General features: G+C 50.6%; 3 protein-coding genes across 5 annotated transcripts in view; 1 reads left to right on the top strand and 2 right to left on the bottom strand.

Moving 5' to 3' along the window:
- The window catches only part of LOC103064456 (adiponectin receptor protein 1), a 23,290-nt gene extending 15,201 nt beyond the window's left edge, over positions 1-8,089 (top strand). The window contains exons 7-10 of one of the 2 annotated variants that reach the window (XR_015797779.1): positions 726-913; positions 1,686-1,879; positions 3,500-6,696; positions 6,848-8,089. Coding sequence is in view for 1 of the 2 variants with exons in the window: in XM_088150304.1 (XP_088006430.1) it covers positions 726-913; positions 1,686-1,879; positions 3,500-3,628 (511 nt within the window). In the remaining variant the exon portion in view is untranslated. Of the gene's footprint in view, positions 1-725; positions 914-1,685; positions 1,880-3,499; positions 6,697-6,847 lie in introns of those variants that run through there. The other variant, XM_088150304.1, reaches the window with a different exon arrangement.
- TMEM129 (transmembrane protein 129, E3 ubiquitin ligase) lies at positions 3,104-16,856 on the bottom strand. 2 transcript variants are annotated; one of them, XM_088150306.1, is made up of 4 exons: positions 16,566-16,856; positions 15,306-15,780; positions 14,230-14,389; positions 3,104-3,684 (listed from the first exon to the last, which is right to left on the bottom strand). In XM_088150306.1, exons 1-4 carry the CDS (start codon positions 16,768-16,770, stop codon positions 3,625-3,627), a joined length of 900 nt encoding a protein of 299 aa, XP_088006432.1. In that variant the 5' UTR covers positions 16,771-16,856; the 3' UTR covers positions 3,104-3,624. The 2 variants fall into 2 exon arrangements, with proteins under 2 accessions (XP_088006432.1, XP_088006431.1); XM_088150305.1 differs by lacking the exon at positions 3,104-3,684 and adding an exon at positions 10,573-13,308 and having other exon boundaries at positions 16,566-16,854.
- Positions 16,857-18,682: 1,826 nt separating this feature from the next.
- On the bottom strand, positions 18,683-24,785 carry COXFA4 (cytochrome c oxidase associated subunit FA4). Its single transcript, XM_088150308.1, has 4 exons — positions 24,627-24,785; positions 22,818-22,906; positions 21,738-21,798; positions 18,683-18,929 (listed from the first exon to the last, which is right to left on the bottom strand). The coding sequence occupies exons 1-4, from the start codon at positions 24,729-24,731 to the stop codon at positions 18,873-18,875; spliced, it is 312 nt and encodes a 103-aa protein (XP_088006434.1). The 5' UTR covers positions 24,732-24,785; the 3' UTR covers positions 18,683-18,872.
- Between the last annotated feature and the right edge of the window lie 875 nt (positions 24,786-25,660).

Below are 25,660 nucleotides of genomic sequence, written 5' to 3' on the forward strand. Positions count from 1 at the left end.
GGCAAAGTCAGGTAGGCAGACCCTGCTGGGGAATTCTGGGAGTTGAAGTCCACATGTCTTAAAGTTGCCAAGAACCCTAGTCTAATGGAATAACGATAGGTCATCTCAGAGCTGCTGGCTAGCCTTGAAGCTAGAAAAAACTTGGGGAAGAAGGTGGTGCACAATAGTTTTGTCTCGTTGCCAGGAAAACAACATGTTCCCAATTCCAGGTCAGCTCAATGCTTATTCAGAGATCTTCCCAGATAGATTTTGGCCTTCGCCCCTGTGCATGGCCTGTCCCAAGACGGGTGTTTCCCACCCGAGGAGAATTTCCCCTTTAAGAACGTGCCCTGGCTCCGTTCTCCTCCTCCTCCTCCTCGGAATGAGAGAAGCAATGGTGGGAGAGAACGGATCAGCCGGAGGGAGAGCTGCAAAAGAAGCCCAAGAGCCAAAATGGGGCCACGAGGGGTGGGGGGGCCTGCCTTCTGCCCATGCAAACTCACCCACCTCCTAAGGAGAAGCAGTTGGAGGAGGTGGGGGGATTCCGATGAGGAGGCTTGGCCCGGGGGCCAGGGGAGCTGATCTGGGGTAAAGACAGCTTCTGTTCTGTTCATCTGCCCACCAGGTCCTTCCTTCTCAGTCTGTCTTGGGGACCATCAACAATGTCTTTTCTGGCCAAATACCCCTGTGTGATTCTACCCGCTTGGTGCTGAGCCCGCTCTCTCCCTGTGGTGTTGGCTCCCCAGGTTGGACTACTCCGGAATCGCCCTGCTGATCATGGGGAGTTTTGTGCCCTGGCTGTATTACTCCTTCTACTGCTCTCCGCAGCCTCGACTGATCTATCTCTCCATTGTCTGCGTCCTGGGCATCTCCGCCATCATTGTGGCTCAGTGGGATCGCTTTGCTACCCCGAAGCACAGGCAGACCCGAGCAGGTCGGATGGTTTTTTCCTGAATGGGGCGGAGTGGTGGCGTTGTGCCCAAAGGGGATTCGTGGGAGAAATGAGCCTTCCCCCAACTCCCAGAATTTTTGGCAGGGGCCATGCTGGTTGGGGGATTCTGGGAATTCTACCCCTCTGGGGGTGCCCAGGTTGGAGAAGGCTGACTGAAACAAAAGACTTCAGGTAAAGTGAGCCATGGGGGTGACAGAAGACAAAATTCTGTTTGAGGAAACAAGTTGCAGCTACAGAAGCCCTTTGATGTTCCCAGGTGAACATTCCTGGGAAAGGGGTTCCCAGTAACTTGGGGTTGCAGTCAAGATTTGGGGTTTTAGAAGGGGGAACGGAAGAAATTATCTGTCTGAGCAAGTGTAGCAGATGATCGATGTAAGGAAAGGGTCTGGGGAAAATAAACTTCGGTTTCCATACAGTTGCACCTGGGGTGGATGGAGTGCAAAGTGTAGCTCGGTCTCCAAAGCTCGTGATCCAGAAGGTGCAGCAGGAACTGAGGAGCTGAAGCTGGGGAAATCCAGTGGATCTCCACCATACTGGCTGCTTATATTCCTCTTACAGCTGCATGGGTGGAGATCCACCAGCTGGGATGTGGAGGCAACTGTTTTGTGAGTTAGGGTTCTGCTTTTGGGTTCTTCCTCCCTTGCTACATGTTTTATTTAGGGTTTCCTCTGCGCGCCACCTTGCACGGGAATGGCTTGTTGGACCCGGAGCCTCCCTTCTGGATGCTGATGGAGTGTCTTGGTTCCTTTCGTAGGGGTCTTCCTTGGCCTGGGTCTGAGCGGCGTGGTGCCCACCATGCACTTCACTATCGCCGAAGGGTTTGCGAAGGCCACCACCGTGGGCCAGATGGGCTGGTTCTTCCTCATGGCCGTGATGTACATAACCGGGGCTGGGCTCTACGCGGCCCGCATCCCTGAACGGTTCTTTCCGGGCAAGTTTGACATCTGGGTAAGTCTGTCCGTGGGGCGGGCCTCGTACCTGCTGTAACTGGCAGAGATTTTGGGGGGTGGAGGTCCTGCTCTCCAGAAGCCAAACGGAGTGGATCACTGCAAGGGAGCCAGTTAGGTCTGCTAGAGCAGGGTTTCTCAGCCTCAGCAACTTTAAGAGGGGTGGACTTCAACTTCCAGAATTCCCTTCTGGGAGTTGAAGTCCACCCCTCTTAAAGTTGCTGAGGTTGAGAAACACTGTGCTAGAAGAACGTGGGTGGGGAGCCCCTGATTCACTGTGACCACTGATTCCTCTTACCAAACACCCTGGATAAAAGGAATAGCCAATCGCTTCCATTGGTTGCCAAGAAAACAATACGGACCCCCCGTCAAGTTGAAAAGGACATTACTTCTCCAGGGAAATTAACTCAGACCCAGCTTTAAGCCCTGAAGTCCACGGCAAGCCCTCGCTGACCTTGGCTAAACCTGCACTGCTTAGCAGGCGTGGAACGGATTAGGAGCTGGGTGGCAGAGCACCAGGAAGTCCAGGGCTGTTGGCTGGGCTAAGAAGTTGAAAGAAAAAAAACCTTTCTGGAAAAGGCAGTGGCAAGCCACTTTTGTGTTGCTCCCCAGAAAACTGTTTGGAGTTAGTGCATGCAGGTGACACGAGTCCCTTGGACCAGGCCGGAGTCTTCCCACTGCAGGAGATTTGGATACAGGCGCCTACAGAGGGTCTTTCCCAGCTGCAGGCTCTTGGTGGCTTTCAGAGAGCCCACTTGTGCATACGGTGACCGTGGGGATGCGAATGCACCCGGGTTGCACTGGGGTGGGAACCTCTGAACCGACGGTTTCAGTGCTTCCGTTCTTTAAAAACTGCCTTTTAAAACTGACCGGTGCTCTCCTCCTGTTGACAGACTCTTCCCCTTGATCCGGACCTTCATCCAGAGTTTCCCTCCTCATCTCAACGCCCCCCCAAAAAGCAATCAGCCTATATAGCTTAATCTTCATCTTTGTTTAAAGGGAGGAACGAGGACACTGTTTCAAGGCAGACCCTTTTAAGGAGTCTTCCCAAGCTGAGTTCCTCCCAGAGGGGCTGGGCCACAACTCCCGCAATCCCCAGCCAGCACGGCAATGATGGGAGTTGTAGTCCAACACTTCTGGAGGGGTCCCAGCCTGCAGAAAACCGGAGTAACCTGTCAGCCTCTTGTCCCCCTCTGTATATCGTTGAACAGATCACAGGGAAACATAAGACAGATTTCTTCATTGGGGAGGAAAGTTGCACTACCAGATTACACCCAGACGGGCAGGGGAGCAAGGGGGTGGTAGAAAGAAACAAGGTGGTGGTCGCAACCACAATTAAAACCCTGCGTGGGTTGCAACATGTAAAGGGTAAGGCTTCAGTTCCGCAGGCATGACCACCATCTTGACCGTTTCAGATGCCTCCGCAGCCGAGTGTTTTTAACCCCCACAGGAACATGCTGGTATCTCAGGAGGCACCACCAGACCCATAAATAGGTGGCCAGCTTTGGATCGGGGACTGGGCAGGGCAGGGCAGATGCAGCAGGGGGTTCCCTTTGGCCAAGCCGGGGCGCTCGCAGCCCTGGTTCTCTCCATCTTGAAAGGGCCCTTTGTCTTCCCGCAGTTCCAGTCGCATCAGATCTTCCACGTCCTGGTGGTGGCAGCGGCTTTCATCCATTTCTACGGCGTCTCCAACCTGCAGGAATTCCGATATGGACTAGAAGGCGGATGCACGGATGACTCCCTTCTCTAAGAGCCGCGGAAGACTGTAGCAAAAGCGCCCGAAGGGCTTTCCGGCAGACTTCTCTGCTAAAACCGAAAGAGAGCTTTTTTTATTTAAAGGAAAATGAAACTCGGAAACGTTGGCCCTGCCCGGTGTTTGGTGCCTTGCAAGGAAGGAGAGGGGGTCGACGGGCTCTAGATGCCGCCCACGGCCCCCAGCGCCTCGGCAAGATGGCCTGCAGCCCCTTGGATTCCCCGTTTCCCCTTGGGAAGGTTGCGCTGGGGCAGCGAGCGCTCAGGAGAGGAAGCCCCGGGCTGCTCCACGGGCGTTTTGTCTTTGACAAAGTAACGTATGGCTAAAATGAGAGTATTTAATATTTAATATGAAGCTTTAAAACAAGGTGCTCCCCCGCCAGCATCTAGATCCTGGAGCGCCATCGATGGACTGCAGGCCAGGTGTTGTGGAGCTGCTGTGACTTTCAGCGTGGAGGTGCTGGAAATAAACCCTCTGAATCGGTTAATTCTGGGGCGTTGGGGAATTTGGTCAAGGGGGAGTCTCCGGCAGGCGCTTCTCTCCTGTCCAGGGGCCCAGCCTTGAGATCTGCTTCCCCCCGCGTTAGATCGTTCTTTTGCCGGGCTCTCTGTTCCCCACCCTAGTCGCACACCTAGATTTTCCTGATCCCCGGGAAAGCCACCTCGTCTTGCTGTGCCAAACAGAGGGAGTATTTCAATGGTGTTCAGCTTCTGATTTGCGTTTTTATCTGTGCCGCCAGGTAAAAAGAGTGGGGAGGGGTCAGAGCTATGGCGGGGATTTTGGCAAGGAGAGACAGATGTGGAAGGCTGCTGGGCCCTGCGCTGCTTGCCTCTTCTTGCGAGAGCGAATTCTCCGCCTGAACTGACCTTGCCGTAGTAATCCTGGGGGCCTCACTCCTATCCCATCCGTATTTCTTACTTGCTTTGTTCAAGCATTTCCTGGGGGCCGGGGCCCTCTCGTTTTCTAGAAGGCTGCTTCAGCTGGATTCTGCTGTGGTTAGTCCCTCCTGCTGCTTTTAATTGTAGACTGTGTAGGAGGAGAGCCGGTTAGTCCACGGTGGTCAAAAAGTCAGGTGTTATTAAGGGCGTCCGCTTTCGGGAGCTGCGGAAAGCGGATGCCTTTTAAGAAAATGGGTGAGTCAGAAAAGGTGCTACCAGACGTCTTCTGATCTTCTGCTGCATTTGAGAAAGAAGTTATCCTTCCCATCTCTCATATGGATTTCCTGATAAGATGAGTCTGGCTGTGAGTTTTCCTCTTTCCTTTTTAGCAAATACGATCAGCTCTGCCCTTGTACAATCATTCTGGCGCTCATCGAATTGTATAGACCAGTGTTGCTCAGCCTTGGCCACTTTAAGATGTGTGGACTTCAACTCCCAGAATTCCCCAGCTAGCCATGCTGGCTGGGGAATTCTGGGAGTTGAAGTCCACATATCTTAAAAGTGGTCAAGGTTGAGAAACGCTGGTATAGAACCCAAAGTGCCTCCTATTGTTTAAAACTGATGACACAAATGAGGTTAGGGTTGCCAGTTATGGAAAGCGTAAATCAGCCTGCCCCAGCGTTGTGCTTTCCAGATACAGACTATACGTATCTTCTGTCCCCTTCAGCTCTCTTGGCCTTTGCAAGGAAGAGACGCTCTTCCTTGTTTTTAGCCGTGTTAATGTCTGCGAAGGGGGTGCAAGGCTTTGGATCCAATCCGGAAGGGATGTTGTGGAACGCAGAGACGCTGCACATCCCAGCAAGAGATGCGGCTGCTTTCATGAGCTTCGAACTGGGGCTGGGTTGTTGCTCTGAACTGAATCTGAAGCGTTGCCTGGTCACTGTTTGTATACTAAACAAGAAGATCCACTTGTTAACGTCTTGGTTGATTTTGAAGTGCTGATGGTTATTGAGGGAGCTGATGAAAGTTTACTGGCCTTTCGCTTCTCTAAGGGGCCTTCTCCGACCTGTATTGAAGACACGCCACTTCCCATCTCTCAGGGTATTACCAAGAGGCAATGCCCACAGTTGCCTTTGTCATTTGCACCGGGAGAGGTTAAAACAGGGTTAATCCGCCCTTGGGGAAGACCTCAGGAGCAAAGAAAATCCACCCCACCAACGGTTGCTTTTCCCCCTTCGGTGGCCTGATCTCCAAACACATTCAGCCGTAAACAAAGGTGGCCCACGAGGGCTTTGCCGGTCGCAATCTGACCTCCTTGCTTTCATTTGCCCACCGCACTAAATCATAACGGGGCTTGCTGGGTGAAGCCAATCATCGTGGTGAGCCAACGGTGGTTGATGACTTGCTTTCTTCAAAGCCAGGATCTCCCAAGTTAGTTACAGGAGCGGCTGAGAAGTTCTGCCATGGTTCTGCGGTCCAAATTGCTTGCGCCCTTCCTTCTGATTGTTCGCAATGTGGGGAGTGTTCATTTTCGTGCGCGTTGTAGATTGTTCTCAGTTTGCGCCCGCATTCCAGACAAACCTGTCTGCGAGAAGAGATTTTAGCCCAACGTTCGTTCCAACCTGGTTCACGGACATCCATCCCCTCCTTCAAACAGCTGTGTGGCTTGGTGCCAGCCAAAGGCAAGAACCAGCATTTCATATTTAGCCATTTGGGGGCGGGGGGGGGCTGGAACACTGATTTAAGAAAGCAGTTATTGCTCTACCTCAACTCTCCCTAAAACATTTGCCAACTTGTTGATTGGTCATTAAACGATCCTTCTGGTCCGTGCGGATCGCAGTGGCGTAGAACAGTGTTTCTCAACCTCAGCCACTTGAAGAGGTGTGGACTCCAACTCCCAGAATTCCCCAGCCAGCCTGGATAATGGCATAGGAAAAAAGTTGTGGGGCGGGGGGGGGACTTCTGTCAGCTAAGGGTACCTCCCAGGCAGACCACACTGTGTTTTCTCCAAAGGAGTTTTGCAAGCCAGTGGGGAGCTTTTCATCATTTCTAAAAAGATCAGACCTCCCAGGAGTTGGGTTTATAAATGTTCTTGAATCTGACAATGGTCACCTTTACACGGGACGTGGCCTTCTTTTCCATGCAGAAGGTGGTTCTGTGGGAGATTCCTGTCCTCTTCTGTGCTGTGTTGGGTGATCAACTAGAGCAGGGTTTCTCAACCTTGGCAACTTTAAGACGGGGGGACTTCAACTCCCAGAATTCCCCAGCCAGCATATGTCAGCATATGCTGGCTGGGGAATTCTGGGAGTTGAAGTCCCCCCGTCTTAAAGTTGCCAAGGTTGAGAAACCCTCAACTAGAGACCATCATCTGTTGTGCTGTTGGCTCATCTTGTGTGACTGATCAACGGAAGCAGGGCTAGCATAGGTTTTTAAAGATCCGCGGGACGGGCTGAGACCGAAAGGTTTTCATTTCTACCCAAACGTCTCCTGAACTTTTCCTAACAGATCTGAAGTTCCCCTTCGTGGACAATGAAAGCTCTCCACCCCGCTGCAGGTCTCCATGTTGGTCTCTTCTTTTTAAATTAAAGAATTAAAGTCTACTGTAAAAAAAAATACAAGCTTTAAGACCTCGTCCCGCAGCCTCCCCTTCCCCACTTGCTGCTGTGTTGACTTTTGGAGCTGAAGTCGAGCCTTTGGAGGCCAGGAGGGAGCCCCAGGATGGGTACAGACGGATTTAAAAGCTGGAAGAGGATTTGGAGTATTTAAACCGAGCTCATAGATAAAGTAGGTATCACACAAGTGCCCAGCCCTAAACGTAAAAGAGATACCAGCTACGACAGGTTGCATTTATTCTGAGCCACGAGAAGAAATCTTCGACGCGTGAGTGATAATCTCAGGTCTTCATTTAGCAACCAAGCAAATATTGCTGCTGACTTTTAAAATTGCAGGCGGACCAGATTCTGTGTGAGCGCACACGCGCACGTGTCGCCCGGTGTTGAAGGCCAATTTCATCTGGTGGGTTACCGGTACTTAACAGTAAACCATCGATCCTGTATGGTAGGGAAAAAACAGGAACTTTTCGTAGCATGCAGTAAAACACGATGTGCAAGTATTCCGTGAACACCCTGATGGACACTAGCTGTGCAAGAGTGAAACGGAACCAGGTAGCCCATTTGGAGGGACGTGGAAACCTTTGCAAAAGTTAAACTGATTGATGCAAAAAAACCCCACAAAACCCTAAATCTTCTTTTAAAGGAGAATGGGATTTTAAGGTAACGGTTAGAGGGCTAATATAAGTAGTCAAACAATGTATGTAATAATTGATGTGATAGTAACAAAAAAACCTAAAATGATAGTTGGGACAAAAATCTATTAACATCTCTTGTTGCAGGAACTATTGCAGTTGGGATAATGATATAGATTATTATGTAGATGTAAATGTTCAAATAAGAACAGATGTATTCAGTATATTTCTTTGGGAGGGAGAATAATGATGTATTCATAACAATGAACATTTTGTTCAGTTTGTAAAATAGCCAAGATTTTAAGATATTTCTCAGCAATAAACATTTTTAAATTAGTGGATCTTGATAATGTCTGTATCAGTTCTGAAGACTTGGCTTCCATTATAAAATAGGAATTATTACACGGCGTAAGGAAGCTGTGCATCTCTAGTAGCTGCTCTCCCTTGATCAGAGCAAAGCTTCCCAACATTAACAGGCTAGATGCAATCCCGGAGCCACAATATAAAATATTCCTCCTGCATTTTCTTCGCCCACCGCAACGTGTTTAACTTATGCCTTGGACACAAACCTAACCTTGCCCGTCTTCCCTTTATTTCGGCGGCCTGCGGCTCAAAACGCAGGAGCTGCCTGCAAAGTTCGAGGAATGTCACAAAGACGTGAGGCTATTTTGGAGAGCAAACCCAATAAAGGAAGCTTATTCTTAAGAGGCCTCACTTGAGCAGCGCCATTATTCCATCCCATCCTGCGGTCGGCATAGAAATCATCCATGCAAGAGAAGAAGCCTAGGGTCAAGCCCTAGTTTGGCTAACTATGATTGTGGAATAAGCCACAATTGGTTGAGTTCACAGAGCAGACTAAATCATAATTTGGTTTATGACGCACTGTGGAGGAGTTACACCATCACATTATGCTTCGGCAGACAAACCACTTGTGACGTTGAGCGCTTAGGACCATGATTTGGTTGATCTAGCCTCAACCAACATCTGGAACTCCTTTTCATCTCGCACACGCGTGTCACTTACTTGTAACGGCCTCCCCTTCCAGTCTGAAGTGGTATAATCTGGGCACAGGCAGCTCACCACGAAAGAGGGCAGAAGAGACATGCCATGGTCGGTCAGATCCGCTCTGGGTGGGATTGGTGTAACAGAATTTGCATCTTAAGACACAGCAACGAAAACATGCCTTTTCTTCTAGACTGTGGTGGCATCTCCAGGACCTTTTCCATGCAAAGCTCGCATTGCTCACTCACAGCCAGTCTTCCCTAATCTTGACAGTCTCCAGATAAGAATCTGAGAGGCCTGTTGGATCAGGCCATCTCAGTCCAGCATTTGGCTTCTCACAAAAGTGGTCCCAACATCTCTGAGGGAGGGAGCCCTATCCTTTCCCACTGCTTTTCCTCTCCAGCTTGAATTCCAAGACATGGTGGCACCAACCTGGTCATGTGGAGCCTGCAAGATCAATAGCCCTTCCTGGACCATGAATTTATCCAAACCCTTGTCTGTCTCTTGTAGTAATTAATTCTACAGACTCGTCGTGAGCTTGGCAAAGGACCTTCTCTGGTCTGTTTCAGCCCCCTTCTGCTCAGCTTCATCAGATGACTCTGTCCTAGCAATTTCAGAGAAGCAGAGACAACTTCACCCTGCCCGCTTTCTCCAGCCCATCCATGATTTTTATGCATCTTGATCATGTCTCCTCTCTGTTGCCTTTTTCCCAAGCAAGAGCCCCAAACATTCTAGCTTTTTCTTGTAGGGAATTATCGCCTTGCCATCTGTGGCTCTTTCTTCAGGTCTGTTACACCTTTCCGTTGCATCTGATGAGTCTTATACACAGTAATCCAGAGGCAGACATATCCTACATTTATTGAAGGGCACTGCGGTGTTGGTAGTTTTACTTATTCTTTCCCAAAATGGAATTTGCCTTTTGCACAGTTGGCACGTGTTGAAGAGTCTCACTGAGCTCTCCACTGTGACGTCAAGGTCTCTTTCCTGAGTAGCTCCAGACAGCTTAGAGCCCTGTGGTATACGTGTGAAGTTTGTTCCAACGTGCATCACTTTGTATTCATTTAAACTGAACAATATTTGCCACTTGGTGGACCACCCAATTTATGGAGATCCTTCTGAAGCTCTTCACAGTCATGCTGAGTTTTTAGCCGCCTCAGTTTAGCATCATCCGCAAAGTTGGCCGGGTCACTACTAACCCTCAAGTGAGGATCGCTTATGAACAAGTTAGAGAGCATCTGACTTAGCACCAATCCTTGAAGGACTCTGCTTCTTATGTTCTTCCACTGAGAAAATTGCCCATACATTCATTCATTCTCAATCTTTGCTTTCTCTTTTGTAACCAGAACGACAGGTGCCCTTCTCCCATAACTAATGTGTGCACTTCAACTCCCATAAATCTCTGCCAAGGCCATACTGGCTGGGGAATTCTGGGAATGGAAAGTTTCCTACCTGAGCTTTGTATAGTTCCCTTGCTCGTGGTTAGTGCACTATGTCCCATCCAGTGAATTTACCAATAGTTGGTTATGCCTTATGAATAAATGATATCATAAGTGATTATTCAAATCACTTAAATGATAAGTGATTCATACCTTGCGAAAATGAGTCGAAAGCCCAGAACAGCTAGAAATTTAAAATAATTCTTCTAGATTTATGGGTGGTCAATAAATCAGCCATGACAAGCACCGTTTCAAAAGCAAGTGGAAAAGAAACGAGACTTCATATATAAACTGATTTGAAATCAAAGAGAACAGCAATAATACAATATTTAAATAATGTTAAAATCCAGATGAATGAAATAACAGATACCATTGTTGGGCTCATGAGAATGGCAAATTTTATTTAGCAGATTATGTGTAGGAACGTAAGTAAAGGATTACTAGTACCGGCCCTTTTGGTAGTGAATATAATACTGGATAATGCCTTCCAGATATTTCTCAACTGGAATTTTTAATCTCAGGGAAGGAGGGAAATCACTAAATATGGAGCACTAATCGTATTACCTATATTTCACTATTTCAATTAAATGCTTCTCCTAGCCCCAACTGCCTTTTGTACTAAGCTCCTGAGCACACCACCCAAAGATCTAAGGGCAGTTGAAAAAGGAACCGGTTAAGGATTTCCCACCGTGTTTCCCACCTCTAGACTCACCCAGAATTCTCAGCAGCGGCTGTACTGACTGGGGAATTCTGGGATTTGAAGTTGTTTGCAAAGTTGGGAAACCCAAGTGCAAAAGATAAGGTGCATTTGTACAATGTTTTAACTTGGTCACTCAGAAACATACCCACTGCATTTACAAATACTATGGGTGGGTGGTTTTCGCTTTGGTTAGTTTTTTGGTGTGGCTTCGTTGTGCAAATCCAGAAAACCGATTAATTCGACAGGTTAAGCCTGCTGCCCAAATGGATTTGGAAAAAGTGAGCTGATAAGTCATAATCATCTGACTTGGCTAACGTATCAAAATACTCTGGCTGGTGAGAATGTTGGAAAAGATCAGTCCCGTTTTGCGAATGAGGCGGTGGGCAAGGAAAGGGCCCCCGAATACAAACGGGCCGACAAAACCTTCTGATGTTTCTCTGCCAAACAATCCTGCTATTAAAAGCAGGCTCAACGTTTTACGCGTGCAGGATGGATCCGGACTGAGGCTGTAAACCTATACACGCTGAGGGATAAACTTCATTACTTTCAACAAGTCTTACTTCTGAGTAAACTTGAAAAAGTTCATGCTATCCCGGGGGGGAGGGGGGTGATGCACAGGAAGGGGTCAAAAAATGTCAAGGGGGCAGCTGCGCTTTCAAAACCCAGCCCCTTTCTTCTCGGTGCTGGTCCGCACTGAAAAGGGGCAAAGCTTCAATCACAAGCATCACCATCATGACATTTTTGGCTCTGATGAATGAAATGAATGGAGATTTAAGTCTTAAAGATTTCCGTTAGAAAAAATAAAGACATACATTCAAAGATAGGGGAAGGTGGGGGAAGAACTCCTTCGTTACCAGACCAGAACAATACCCTGAGCTTAGCGGGGGGCAGGGGTGTGCTGGCACGTTGAGCAAGGGGGCATTGAAGGATTTAATGTTTTACTTTGCTTGATATACTGGGGGGGACCTCAAGTCTGCCTTCAGCCACCGATGCTCACTGTGGACCATCTTTCAGGCCAGCCTACCTCACAGGGTTGCTGTTGTAGGCAGAATAACTGGAGTTCTGGGCAGGGGTGTGCGTGTGCCTTGAGGGTCTGGACAAACGGTAAGAAATAAACAGAAACAGATTAAAGGGGCGAGCTTGACCATATGTTCATTTTAAAAATCAACAGGAGCTTAAATTAATCTCCTCCCTTACAAATGCTCAGTTGTTGACTAATATTTATTTATTTATTTATTAACGCCTTTCTCTCCCGTTTCCTTTTGCAAAGGATCCTGAAGTAGTGATACACTCGGTGAACACGAGTTAGGAAGTAATCAGAAAAACCTGAAGACCTGCCAAAGATCGCATTCTCTTTTTTGCCCAACATTCAGCCTACTTCAGAAACATAATGGGGTATGTTCCCAAATTGTTAATTTTGGTATAGAAATTCTCCTAATGCCAGGTTATTTTCTCATGACTGTATTTTAAGGTCAAAAAAGTGATTTTTAATCACACGAGTCCCTGGTTGTTAAATCCGTATTCTTGAGCAGAGAAAATCCTTCTACAGCACTGCAATAATTTAGATTACAATCCTATACCTCTCTATACGGAATAAGCCCCAGTGAGATCAGTCTTTCGTTCCATTACTACAGGATTGCAGACTTAGTCTGAATCCAAGCCAAGGAGTATATGAGCATCTGACTGATGAGGAAAGAAACTTCAAAGTCTCTGTAAGTGTAATTCCTATTTACAGTATAAGAAAGTTTGGAAAAACGGAAGTTGAATTTCATACTAAGGCAGAGCACAGAAAACCCACCAAACTCAGTACTGATTTAGGAGGCAATACAGAACGGTACCCTTAAACAGCAAACCCCTTGATCAAGAGAAATTAGCCATTTTCACTTTAAGGAATACTCGCCTGTAATCGGCGTTCTAAAGCCAGAATTCTGGAACGTTACTCAAGACTTAGTAGAACTGAGTGGAATCCCCAAAGTGCTGCTTCAAGTCGGTAGAAACACTCCCAACTGTTCTATTATAGCCATTAAAGGGAGTTCAAACAAGGGGGGGAAAAAAGCAAGAGGGGGAACTATAGGATAACTTGGCAAAGAAGCCCCCGGGAACCAAAAACAAGACCCCCCCAGCCGACGGCCCATTTCTCTCCTCCCCTCGTTTCTCTCCAGCTCCCTTCACTGCACCATGCAGACATCCAAGATGCAGAATTTGGCTCGGCAGGTTGGGCAAGGCACGTGGCTAGAGAGCCACGTCTCTGGATGCTGCTGGTCCTGCTGGCTGGCAAACCACTTGCCCACGCAAAGCAAGCACCACATCGGGCGACAGAAGCACGGCTGGCACTCGCCTTCGTGGGGCTCCTGGCAGTTCTTCAGCAGCTTGACGCTGGCCCGGGTTTGCATGCACCCGATGCAGAGGTCCAGCTCCTGCAGAGCAAGAGGGAGAAAGGGGTCTCTGGGTACTGATCCGGTGGGTGGCTCCGCCGACCAGGAAAGGCAAGGGGGGGACCAGGCCGGGCCTGGGCTTCGATGGGAGGACAGGAGGAGACCCAAGAGCTACGGGGCAGCTGGGGAAGTTGGAAAAACACCCAGAAAAAGGCAAGGCCCGGTGGCAAGCCCCTTCGACCCTGGTGGCAAGGAAGCTACAGGGGCGCGTCGGGCTCGACTCAAGGGAATCCGCACTCTCTGCTAGATGGCAGCGCTGAGTCAGTCTTGACCCTCTTCTCTGCCAGCACCTCACGGACAGACAACAAGCTCAAAGACTTCAGCCTGGTTGACAGTTGGATGGGAGACCACCAGGAGATTTCAGGGCTGTAGGTGGGATTGGAAAGTGGGAAAAAAAATTCCCAGAAGCTGGGAAATGAATGGAACATGGCCAGTAAATCTACACAGAAGGGTCCATTAAGTCCTTAGGAATGAAGCTGACTCAAAATTGAATTGAGTTCCCTTCAGGCACAAGGAGGGAATTCTGAAAATTTTGTTCCCATCCCAGCCCTGCAAGGCTGGGAAAGGATGTCTTATTGCACATACACTGGTCATATCATCTCTAGAGAGCCCGTCTGATGTAGCGGTGAAGGTGTTGGACTGGGAACCGGGAGGCAGTGCGTTCGAGGCCTCCCTCAGGCAGGAAAGCCAGCTGCGCGACTTTGGGCCAGTCCCTCTCTCTCGGCCCAACCCACCTCACAGGGTTGTTGTGGTAGGGAAAACAGTAGAAGGGAGCATCATGACATTGCCTTTGCTTGTACAAAGTAAGTGGGATATAAATCTAACAAATTAAGTTTCCGTGCAGGCAGGCAAAGAGGCAAGATTTAAAAAACAAATAATCTCCACAGCTCAAGAAGCTCTCACCTGGTTGCTTGGAACAGTGTAGGTCTGATTCATCTCCACCAGAGAGGTAAAGGTTTCCAGAAACATGTCGCTCAGGCTCTGATGGATGACCACATTTGCAGCATTACGGATTGGGGCATGGAGCTTTTCTTGTAACTCCCCATATTCAGATGAGTTCAGCCTTAAGGAAAATGAAGGTTGTATCAGACTTGGATAAAACGTGAAAAAACAAGGGCTTTCTACTCTAAATGTGAGACCTACAGAAAAACAACATGGTCTGGTTTACGTTTTTAATACAGAGAAAAGAAGATGCATCAGCCTTCGTCAGCCTGGGCTCCTTCCAGATGTGTAGATTTCACTTCCCAGAATTCCCCAGCGAGCCAAAACAGATGTGGAGAGCGTCCCCATTGGACAAAGGCTGACATACGTTTGATGCTCAGCAAGAAACAAAGCTTTCTGCAAATGATACCACCTTCAAAGGAAAATATGGGTGACTAGAGACCTCTGTGGAGAATAAGCAGGATTAAGAATCCAGGTCCGGCCTCCTAAACATTTCATCCAAAACTGATCCAAGGGCAAACGGGGTCAAGCCAAAAGGTTTATTTAAGGCAGACATCTACTGCCCTCCAGATACATTAGAACCCCAATTCCTGGAATTTTCTACCCAGGCAGCAATGCTGCAGGTGGAGTAGGCTTTGGAGGCCTCTGTCTGTGCTGGTGAGGAATTCTGGGAGTCTGCAATCTGAACACATCCGGAGGGTGTCAGATTGGAGAAACGCTGCTTTAAAGGTATCAGCGTCTCATGCCGTGGGGCTTGTTCCCTGCCCACTCCAGTTAAAGAGCATGCCAGGCACATAGGCAGACCGACTGTTCCACCAGCCAGGACTGGAATGTTCTGGGTATGAAACCTTGCTATTTTTGCAACTGGCATCTTCCCAACTGGAAAGGCAGTTCGGTCAAAATAGTTACGTTAAAGACACCACCGAAGCGTTTTGGCTGTATCGTTCAGCTCTGCCTCGGCTGGCATCAGGGAACGCAATTCTGAGACCTTCTTCTGCTGGACTTAGGGGACGCCCCCGATTCCTAAGAAATGTTACCGGATATCGAACGGCTTCACGCTGGGGTTCACGCTGGCCACGCGGATGGTGAGGAACTGCACAGGCATGTTGGAATCCGGCAACAGGTCGTGCTGTTTGCAATCTACCACTGTCAGGTGGATGTCCCGCTGCTGGGCAACGTGCAAAGAATAGGTGGTCACTTTGAGGATCCAGGTGTCAGTGACAATGACTCGGGCTCCGGGGGCCCCCGTCGCAAACTTGTCAATCCTCCTGAATTCCGTATTGATGGAGGAAGCGACGGCCCTCCACCCTGAGTGCGGGAGAGCGTAGGTGGAGAGCGTCTTGACCAGGGGGTGGTTACTCCAGCCGTTCCGGGCCCAGTAATAGGCGAATATCCCTGCGACCGTCAGGGCAAGAACAGCCGTGGCAAAGAAGCTTTTCCAGGCGTCGGGGGCCTCGTAAAAACTGCACAGCTGCTTCTCTGGCGCTGCGAAGCACATGCCAACATAGTAGCCTGGGGAGAGCAGAAAGGTGACAAAACCAACGTGATTTCCTTTCTTAAGACTTCCTCCTCGCAGAAGAGCAGAGCCTCCAAATGTATATTTTCTGCTCTTCGGAGAAAAGGCAGTTTCTTTGTCCTCTGCTGGCAGCATTAAGACGCCGGCATGCTGCTTCTCTTCTTGTACCGTCGCTGAGCACGGTCTGGGCACTGAATTAACCCATGTTCTGAACTCGCACACGGCACTGAGCAAAGAGCTAACCAATTAGCCGGACTAAGTGCCGAAAACATTCATCGGAATGAAACCTCTACATCAGTGTTTCTCAACCTCGGGAACTTTAAGACGTGTGGACTTCGACTCCCAGAATTCCCCAGCCAGCATGAGAAACACTGGAGTGGAGGGTCGGGGGAGACGGGCAACGTGAAAGCCCCTGGCTCTGCTTCTTCATCATCACCATCACCTGCCGCCCGACTGCCAGCGACTCTGAAGGCATCACGCCCCCCTCCAGGCGCCCAGGTGGGGCAGGGCTCCCCCCAGAGGCCCAAGGCCCAGCCTTCCTTCTGGGGACCTTCCCCCTTGAGCAAATGGGTTGGGGGTGGCTCCGGCCCCACCTCTGCTCCTGCTCCCCCTCCTCTTCCCAGGCCCCCTATGGAGGGGGGCGGAGACGCAGCGTGCACGGGGGGGGTGAGGGTCCAGCCGCCTCCCCCATCGCCTCTTGGGGTCCGAGACCCCCTTCCCCTGCTCGCCCCGCCCCACGGAGGCGCTGAGGGCCCCCGCCCTCGCCCCGCCGGGGGCTCACCGAGGGGCAGGGCGGCGTGGGCCAGCAGCGTGCCGGTGCCCCTCCGCAGGTGGTACTGCACGAAGGCGGCGTCCTCGCTGCCCAGCCAGCCGCCCAGCAGGTTCTGCACCGTCAGCCCGGCCAGGTGGAACTCGGTGGGCGGGAAGACGAAGCACACGGCCAGCACCAGGTAGGCCAGCGTGAAGGTGCCCGCGGGGGTCTCCATGGGGGCGCCGGCCCGCCCAGCCGCCGCGGGGAGCGCTGGGGGCTGTAGTCCCGACGCCCGCCTGCGCGGCTGCCCGGCCGTGACGTCCTTCCGCCGGCGCGGCGCGGGGAACTCTGGGAGTTGCAGTCCCCGCGCCTGCGCAGGGCTCCTGCCCTGCCTGGGGGCCGGTCGCTTTGTTGCCGGTGCGTTGACCGGGCTTGCCGGGGTGCCGCCCAGGAGCCGCTTGCGACGCCTCCCGCGCCCGACCGGCTTCGGGGCGGCCCAACCTCCCAGCTGGGCCTACAGCCCTCGGCTCTCCTGGCGGTCTCCCATCCACACCGCGAGGCCTCCTTCCAGGCCGGCTGCGCTGGGCCAGGCTGAGCCTCCCCAGGCCCAGCCTGGCTCCTGGTTGGGCTCGGAGCCTCCCTCCAGCCAAGGTTGGCCTCTGACATCGATGCCAACGTGGGCGGCCATCGCCTTCTTCCAGGGCTTTTCGGCAGGTCTCGTCTCCTGCTGGCTCCCCTCCGAGCGCTAGCCGGTTTGGCAGACCCGGTCCTCCGGGGGCTGCCCCAACAGCTGGGAAGCCAAGCAAGCTGACTGGCACCCTTTGGGTATAGCCCCTTAGAGCACTGTTTCTCAACCTTGGCCACGTGAAGCCGGGTGGACGTCAACTCCCAGAATTCCCCAGCCAGCCTTGCTGGCTGGGGAATTCTGGGAGTTGATGTCCACCCGGCTTCAAGTGGCCAAGGTTGAGAAACCCTGCCTTAGAGCTACAGAGAAAGCAGAAAAGAAACCCTGGCTCCCTCTCTGGAAGAATGCATCCAACCCAGTTTGTTGCAGCAGCCCGGCGAATTGCTTCTCCCCCCCGAACAGCCACAGGCCCAGTTCTGCTCTTCCACGTCCCCAGCGAAGGCGAGCAGAGGCAGGCCCTGCTCTTACGCCAGCCGCCTTCCTGCATCCCATGCAAGAGAACCGGAGCCGGCCAGCCCATGGGTTGGGGGTCGGTCCTGCTAACGCCAAGCCTTAGGGCTGGTGGGGTGCTGCCCAGCAAGCGTGGGCAGAAAGGCAGACGCCTGCTGGCAGCAGCCTTCCTTTTTGCCCAGAGAAAGGCTGAATAACGGCCCCGCTTCTTGGAAGGTGCAGGGAAAGGCCGTTCCTGCCTGCCATCGTGACAGAAGTAGAGGGCGGCCAGATTTTAGCACCGCTCGTTAGCTTGTACTTGCCTCAACAATGTCCCCCAAAAGGAGGGACAGATTTCACCATCTTTGGGAGATCTATAGTGAATGGTGTGTAAGAGAGAAACTCTTGGGCTGATCCCCACGATGAAGATTCTTCTAAACTTTTGGAATGAACCCAGAAGTTACTACTCCCCCAGCCAGTCTTAAGTTTTTTTTTCTCTTCAAAGTGGTCCTACAGCCCATACCTCCATTCACTCCTCTAGGCGATGTTCAAAACCAGTGGCATTTGAAATACAGGAAGTATTACTATTTTTAGTGCGGTCGTAACTTTGAATGGTCGCTAAACGAACGGTCGCTAAGTGAGGACCACCTGTACAGATATGCCACAGAAGGCTGTCATGGGGCCCATCGAATTCATTTCAGGACAAAACACTTTGTGAACTTCACCATTTAAGAGCATTTAAGCAGTCATAACAAAATTGTCCTGTATACAGGATTTATGTCTGATGGTGCAGACCAGGGTTTCCCAACCTTGGCAACTTTAAGATGTGTGGACTTCAACTCCTGGAATTCCCCAGCCAGCAAGGGTGGCTGGAGAATTCCAGGAGTTGAAGTCCACACATCTTAAAGTTGCCAAGGTTGAGAAAGGCTCTTCTTTTAATTTGGATTGCTTGCAATGGCCTTTGGCTACCAGTAATAAATACCTTTTTAAATTGTCTGACGTAAGATTTAACAAATCCAGGCAGACCAAAACATTAAGTTTTCAAGTTATGATTTATTAAGTTTCAGCATGCACTTTTCCAAAACATTATTTTAAGCGCAATGCACATCGACGTGTATTTCCTGGATTATTAACTGTATGAGTTGTGCGGTCAGCTTCTGGAAGACCTAAAGACCTTCATTTTGTGTACAGCTTATAAGAGGACGTTCAGAGCGTTCCATACTTTAGAAGTCTGGACGGTCTTTTTCCAGCTTGCTGTAGTCCATATTAACGGCAAGAAACTAGAAAAGGAAAAAAAAAAATTCCTACGATGAAACTCCTGCTTGTGCAGAAGAGAAAAATAGGAACTGGATGCAAAAAAAAGAAAAAAAAGGCACAGTATTTCATACTTTCTTGGATCCCAACTTTGCATCAAAGTCAAACACAGGCCACTAGAACCTGACCGAGTGGTCTTGCCACCCGGCTGCACAGTGCTGTTAAGCCCTGCTGTAAGTCGATCTGCGGCATCTAATATCTTGGGCAGACAGAACTTTGCAACAGGCTGAAAAACAGCCTTTTCTCTGTATTGTCCACTCCATGGCTGAGAAAGGAGGGAAGGATCCATACCTCCAGCCACTGCAATGTCATGGCCGTTCAACCCTTGCCAGGAAAGCTCATCAGATTTGGGGGGCACTTCCCCCCTATCCGCAATGCCCAGCTGATCATATGATTTCAGTGTTTACCTCTCCTGGTATCTTTTAAAGCAGTGTTTCTCAACCTTGGCCGGTTTAAGCTGTGTGGACTTCAACTCCCAGAATTCCCCAGCCAGCATGGGGCTAGGGAATTCCGGGAGTTGAAGTCCACACAGCTTAAACCGGCCAAGGTTGACAAATACTGTCTTAAAGTGTTCTAAACTGCTTTCGATCAGCAGCCATTGTAATTCCACCAGATGTTGCTGTTCTCCATGACTCTGAAGTGTCCCTGGTACCCAGAAGACAGGAAGGGGCGAGGAAAGAAGTGCAGGTTGGCAGTGGCAGAGCCACAACTAGGGAGAAGCTGGGATAACACCCAAACAAATGGGAGAAGGATGTGATGCTACCCAGTGGGATGGGAAGAGAAAAGAGCTGTTTGTGGGTGCCTACAGGAGGGCGATGGAGAAGAAGAGAACGGTGAAGAGCCAATTTGGAACTTGGAGAGCGAAAGCAGGGGCGGTAGGCGTGTGAGTGTGAGAATGGGGTGATCCGGAAAGAGAAGGAAACGGCTGACCATCTCAGACTCCAGTTTGCTGTGATGGATTTGAAAGGGTCACCCAGAATGAAAGAGCCGAGGGTTGAAAGGACCACAAGCGTCTTGAAGTTCTGCCCGCTGGATGGTCAGACCTGCAAGCAAATGACTCGTCTGTCCCGCTCACAGCTTACCTTTCGTGAACAGATGCCTTGACCTGGACATTCGCTCTAAAGCAACCCTCATTTTGTGAGGGTGCTCAAGACTGCCTCAACATTCCCAATGGGCCCTCCAGCCCAAAAGATCCAAGGCTTCGGTTCAGCATGTTCTGAAGATTAGTCATTCGCTATCACAGTCAACATCTTGAAAGGTGCCTGGAATAGCTGAGAATTCCAGGAACCTGAAGGCCCAATGCATCTGGAGGGCACCAGGTTGGGGAAACCTGACACAGAACACTCTGAAGACTCGATAAGATTCTTCAGCTACAGAGGAGCCCTCGTCTCACCTCTTCTTTTAAGTCACCCAATTTCAACTCCCTCTGGATTGTTTAGCCAAGAGAATTTTTTTAAAAAACGTTAACTTGCGTATATGCTACAATTTTCAATCAGAGAGAGATGACAGAAAAAGGCTGCTTTCGATCAGCAGCCGTCGGAATCCCACCAGAGAATTTAATCGATTAAGAGGCTTGTATCTTACGAATTCAGTCTCTTTTAAGTTTGCAAGGAAAGAATATTGTTTCAGAAAAGAGCCTACTTTGTGTTAAGATGACATATGTATGGGAATATCAGAGGAAGTCATGCAATGCCTCCCTCAGGTAGAAGTGCTTCTAAAATAGTCCTGGCCTCCTAGTCTATGAAGATTGTATTCCCATTCAATTAGAATTCATGGTATTTTCTCACTGATCTTTGTTTGCCAAACTACAGTTACTCTTTGGATCTTTCAGGAATGTTTATAATGTAAAAGATCACGCGAGTTCTGTGCTATTTAAAGCACTGAGGGTTTTTCCCATGTGCCTATGATCCCTTTTAGAGACAATGTTGGATGATGGCTTTTATACAAACCAAATATGGGAGAAGCTGAGCTTTCAGCTTCCTTTGGCAGACAAGCCAGAATGCTTAAAATATTACACACTTAAGAAAGCACAACGAACTATTCAGATATTCTGTGAGCAGTTTCAAGGTGCCTGGAAATCACTACCATGGGGTAAGAGGAAAGGGAGAAATGAGAAAAACTTTTCAGTGTGCAAAAGTGAAACACGCACGCACAAATATTTATAGACAAGAAAAAAAGATATGAGAAAATGTCTTCATTTAAACATAGGAATATAATTACCCCAAAACTCTAAATAAATAGCTCATTCTTCTGTGGATAAATACTCTTGTCTGCTGGAATTCTACATAACCCTCCATTCAGTATTAAGTAAGGGTTCGATCCTTCAGCAAAGATATTAAAGCTGCTTTGCAAGAAAAAATAAGGATTTGATTACTGAGCTCTGTTTGTTTACTCAGAGATGACCTAATGGGATAATCGTTAGACAATGTTCTAAAAAAACACCCAATATTCATTTACTGGTTATATTTATACCCTATCTTTCCTCCAAAAAGGACACCTCATGTCTTTTTTCCAAGAACCCTATGACGTTGGCTGGGCTCAGAGAGCAACAGGCCCGACGTCATTCAGGAAAGTTCCATGGCTAAGGGCGGACGGGACCCTGTGGATCTCCCATCTAAATCCAGCCCTTTAATTGGTAGACTGTATTACACTGGCTCTCGGTGTAATTTACAATCCAACCATTTTTTGGGTGGAGCCCCTTAAAATGCAACCTTTTCCAGGCAAAAGCTGTCAGGTATTGAGCGTTGCGATTTGTTCAATATGGAGTGCCCCACCTTATAGCGGTGAGTGGGTTCTAGTTGGTTCCAAGGTTCCGGGTTATTCTTCTTGTCCCATCTATGCAAAAGAGAGAACAAAATGCACACCGTGTATTGTACAAACAAATGCACCTACTGTCCCTCAAGGCTCTTACGGAACCACAATGGCAACAATAGCGAATAAACATCCCTTTCTTTACAATCCCCTTACAGGAAGGCCACCATTCCTTCAGAAACACCCATCTTTTTATTCATCCCCAATAACAACAAACAGAATAGGGATGGATAAAACACTGTGCTGGAGCCCAAGCTCCCATCTAAAATCTGCCGACTTATTTATTTATTAAATGTATTCTCTGCTACAATCGAACCGCTCTTGGCGGTTTATATAGGTATTTAACGTACCAAAAGATTTAAAACATCCATGGTATGATTAAAATAGACACAAATTATAATGATGAACACCATCCCTGCCATTAAAACAGCATAAAGAAATTTAGAGGTCAACCTCAGCATTTTATATGGTACCTGCAAATGAACTGGCAACCAGCACAGGGCCTGCAGAATCAGAATATACTCCTTGCACCACGAGACAGTGAGTATGTGGGCCACTGCATTCTGGACCAGTCAGATTTTATGGGTAGTCTTTAGGGGCAGCCCCACATAAAGCATGGTACAGTGTCAACACCTGTTTCCCCAACCTTGGCAACTTTAAGATGTGTGGACTTCAGCTCCCAGAATTCCCCATGATGGCTAGAGAATTCTGGGAGTTGAAGTCTACATATCTTATAAAGTTGCCAAGGTTGAAAAACACTGGTCTAACTGGTTGGTAATGAGGTATGAGTTACTACAGCCAGGTCCTCCTGTGCTAGGGAACGCCACAACTGGTGCACCAGCCAAACTTCTACATTAAATTTAACTGTGCTTTAAAAAGCTGGCTGGCGCATTTAGGCACCGTGCTTTTTACAAGGATCCAATTAAATAGCTACAGCTAAAAACTACAACTCCAGCTCCAGCCTGAAAGTCATCAAAGCAGAGGTTTGCAGGATAGCAAGGCACATTTTACTCAGGAGGTGTTGCAAAAGGAGTGACTCGTACCTGACTTCTGGGCAGAACAAAGCAAGACGTAGAAGATACAGTCCCGCACCAGTTACCGCAGTCCCCATAATTAAGAAAAGTGGAATCAGCTATAAGACAGAGAAGATAATGAGATTAAAAAGGCAACCTTAAGAACAATAACTTGCTCCTTATACCTCTGAACCACGGATGGATGGAAGGATGAGAGATTAAAAATTCCTTTGTGTGTGCTCAAAATAACAATGCATTTGGGAAAAACAACAGGGGAAGGACAGAGTGCAATCCATCCTTCTCTCGTGTGTGTGTGTGTGTGTGTGTGTGTGTGTGTGTGTATGCGTGCGCACCCCTTCAGGTCAGTCTTGAGTCCTGGCAACTGCCTGGACACGAGCCCCTGCAGTTTCCCTGGCAGCATTCTCAGAAGCGGTTTGCCCTGGCCTGCTTCTTCCTGGACCGAGAGGAAGGGACTGGCCCAAATCACCCAGCGGCTTTGTGCCTGAGGCCGGACTCAGGGTCGCCTGGCTTCTAGCCTGGTGCCTTTAACCACTACACCAAGACGACTCTCCCCCACAGCTCCATCACCAGTGCAAAGCTGCCTGTCCCCAAACTTACAAGGCCAGCATGCTATGGAACAGCCACAATTTTGGGTGAATCAGGGTTGTATTCCAGAGCTTTCTGAATAAATAATGTCTCTTGCCCGGGAAAAATGGACGAGAGAGAGAGATAAGATGGGGCTGGCGACCAGCTGCCCCTCTGAAAGCACAGCAAAAAGCTGTTTGAAACAGTCCTCCCCACAAAAGGCGCAAGCCACGATGGTTAAGCAGCGCAGACTAACTTTGGCTAAGGGGGAGGCAAGAGCCGTCAGCACCGCCTTTCAAGGGAGTTCACCAGGTCTGAAACCATTCTCCGATATCGCAGCCAAATTTATATCACCGCTGATGATTCAGAGGGGGGCCAAGAAAAAAAGGCTCTCCACAGAAGCGAGTATGTGTAGCGCAGCGTTGGGCTGTGGCGTCCTCTGAGCTTGGCCGTTTTCTTGCAGACGTTTCCTTACCCGGCTGCGTCACCTCTTCAGCGCCCGCAGAGGCGACCGAGCCGGTAAGGAAACGTTTGCAAGGGCCCCACGGAGTCCACAAACGGGCTCTCGTCTGACAGCCCCCAACGCCCCCCAGTCACGGCGGCGGCGTTGGGGGCTTCTTCCAGCCGGCTTCTGAGTCAGCTTTCCGACGGCCGCCTGGCCTCTGCTTACGCGCCTCCCGCGGGCACGCTCGCCTGGCACGCCTGGCACCTCCCTCGCGTGAGGCGCCTCTTCTCTCTCCCTTCGCAGGGCGGGCAAAGGCCAAAGGCCGCTAAGGGCGACCCCCCCACCCCCAGGCGCCGCCGCCTCCTCCTTCCCGCAGCCCAGCGGAGAAGAGCGTCAATCGACCCCCCCCCGCAAACGGCCACCGCCCCCTCCCATCCTCCCCAGCCAGCGTGGATGAGTGGCCGGGGACGATGGAGCCGGAGCCCCAAATGCAGCAGGGGAGCACGACGCCCGTGGGAGCCCAGCCTCCCTTCGTGGAAATTCCATGCCGGGGATGATAGGAGCTGCAGTCCGCATCTGGAGCAGCCTGGCTGGAGGCACCAGCTGCGCTGGCGGGGCGTGATGGGAGCTGGAGTCCCCCAGAATCAAAGGGCCTGCCGCTCCCAGGCCTGGAGGGCAGACCCTGCCGCTCCGGGAACGCAAACGCTGGGGATGATGGGAGCTGGAGTCCAGGGAAGACCTTGGCCTGAGGGAGAGAGGGGCTGCGGCGGCCGGGGCCGATGGGAGCTGGAGTCCCGGGGGCCACTCACGCTGGGGCGATGCTTGATCTGGTGGCGCAGAAAGCCGACGATGCTCGTGTTGGAGGAGGCGGCGGCGGCGGCGGCCGCGGGAGGAGCGCGCGTCTGCTCCGACATGGCTGCGGAATCAATGTCACGCCAGGACCCCGCTGAGGACCTCTCCGGAGCCGCGCCGGGCTGCCCGGGCTCCGCCTGACGCGCCGCGCCGCCCGCACCGAGGCTGGACGCTGGGCAAACCCTCAGGGAGCCTCCGGCCAGCTGCCGCCCGCCCGCGCCTGGCCGCCCCCGCCCCGGCCCTCCGGCGCCCCAGGCGCGCAGGCACTGCAGTAGGCACCTCTGCGGCGGCGCCGCGGGAGAGGCGCGCCGCTGCTCTGCGCCTGCGCGGGCGTCCTGGCGGGCGGGGCTGGCAGAGCCCGCACCGCGCACTCCAGGCGGCCGCCAGGGGGCGGCCGAGGCCGCGGGGCAGGCGGCGGGCGAAGGTGCGGGGACCGCGTTACGCGATGGGAAAAAGTGGCCCGGTCGCAGATGCGGAGCAGGGCGGCGCGGCGCGCGGTGTGTCGGCAGTGTGGTCTACCAAGCGAAGGCGGCAGCCGTCTGTGCCAGCGTGGCAGCCAGCTGATATTGAAACGGCAATAAAAGGAAACCATGTATGAAAACTTCAATTGCATAGTTATTGCAGTTCTCACACATGCACACACAAGTCGATTTAAGTAACGATCAGCGGTTTAAAATACTTGTATTGTATTTTGCATTTCCCTTGGGGAACAAAACTAGTTTTAAAGCAGCTGAAAAGTCTCATAAATGAGCAGCGTTGAGAGGGAGAAATAGCAGAGGAAATGACAGGGGCCTGGAATAACAGCCAGTGGGAGGAGAACCCCAGGCCTGGATGTTGGAATACAAACGTTGGTCACTTCACAAGAGGACCGTCCCACCAGCTAAACCGGAACGGGGACGTGGGTGCTCTTGAACAACTCCCGGCTATTGAAGATCCAGCCTCCCCTGCGTGACGGTAAAAGGTACCCTCATACACCACCGAACCTATGAGA

Source organism: Python bivittatus, unplaced genomic scaffold (genome assembly GCF_059951505.1).
Source record: "Python bivittatus isolate LINGU-HERP-01145 unplaced genomic scaffold, Pbiv_v1 ctg000610_np1212, whole genome shotgun sequence".
Lineage (NCBI taxonomy): Eukaryota > Metazoa > Chordata > Lepidosauria > Squamata > Pythonidae > Python > Python bivittatus.

What these genes read in the sequence shown, in the direction of transcription:
- TMEM129 (XM_088150305.1), bottom strand. Translation starts at nt 16,770, where the DNA reads ATGGAGACCCCCGCGGGCACCTTCACGCTGGCCTACCTGGTGCTGGCC. An exon ending in GTGAAGCCGTTCGATATCCG is followed by an intron (nt 14,390 to 15,305) that starts GTAACATTTCTT and finishes ATTTTCCTTAAG; the next exon opens with GCTGAACTCATCTGAATATG. An exon ending in ACACTGTTCCAAGCAACCAG is followed by an intron (nt 13,309 to 14,229) that starts GTGAGAGCTTCT and finishes CTTGCTCTGCAG; the next exon opens with GAGCTGGACCTCTGCATCGG.
- COXFA4 (XM_088150308.1), bottom strand. Translation starts at nt 24,731, where the DNA reads ATGTCGGAGCAGACGCGCGCTCCTCCCGCGGCCGCCGCCGCCGCCGCC. An exon ending in AGATCAAGCATCGCCCCAGC is followed by an intron (nt 22,907 to 24,626) that starts GTGAGTGGCCCC and finishes TCTGTCTTATAG; the next exon opens with CTGATTCCACTTTTCTTAAT. An exon ending in TTGTTCTGCCCAGAAGTCAG is followed by an intron (nt 21,799 to 22,817) that starts GTACGAGTCACT and finishes TCTTTTGCATAG; the next exon opens with ATGGGACAAGAAGAATAACC.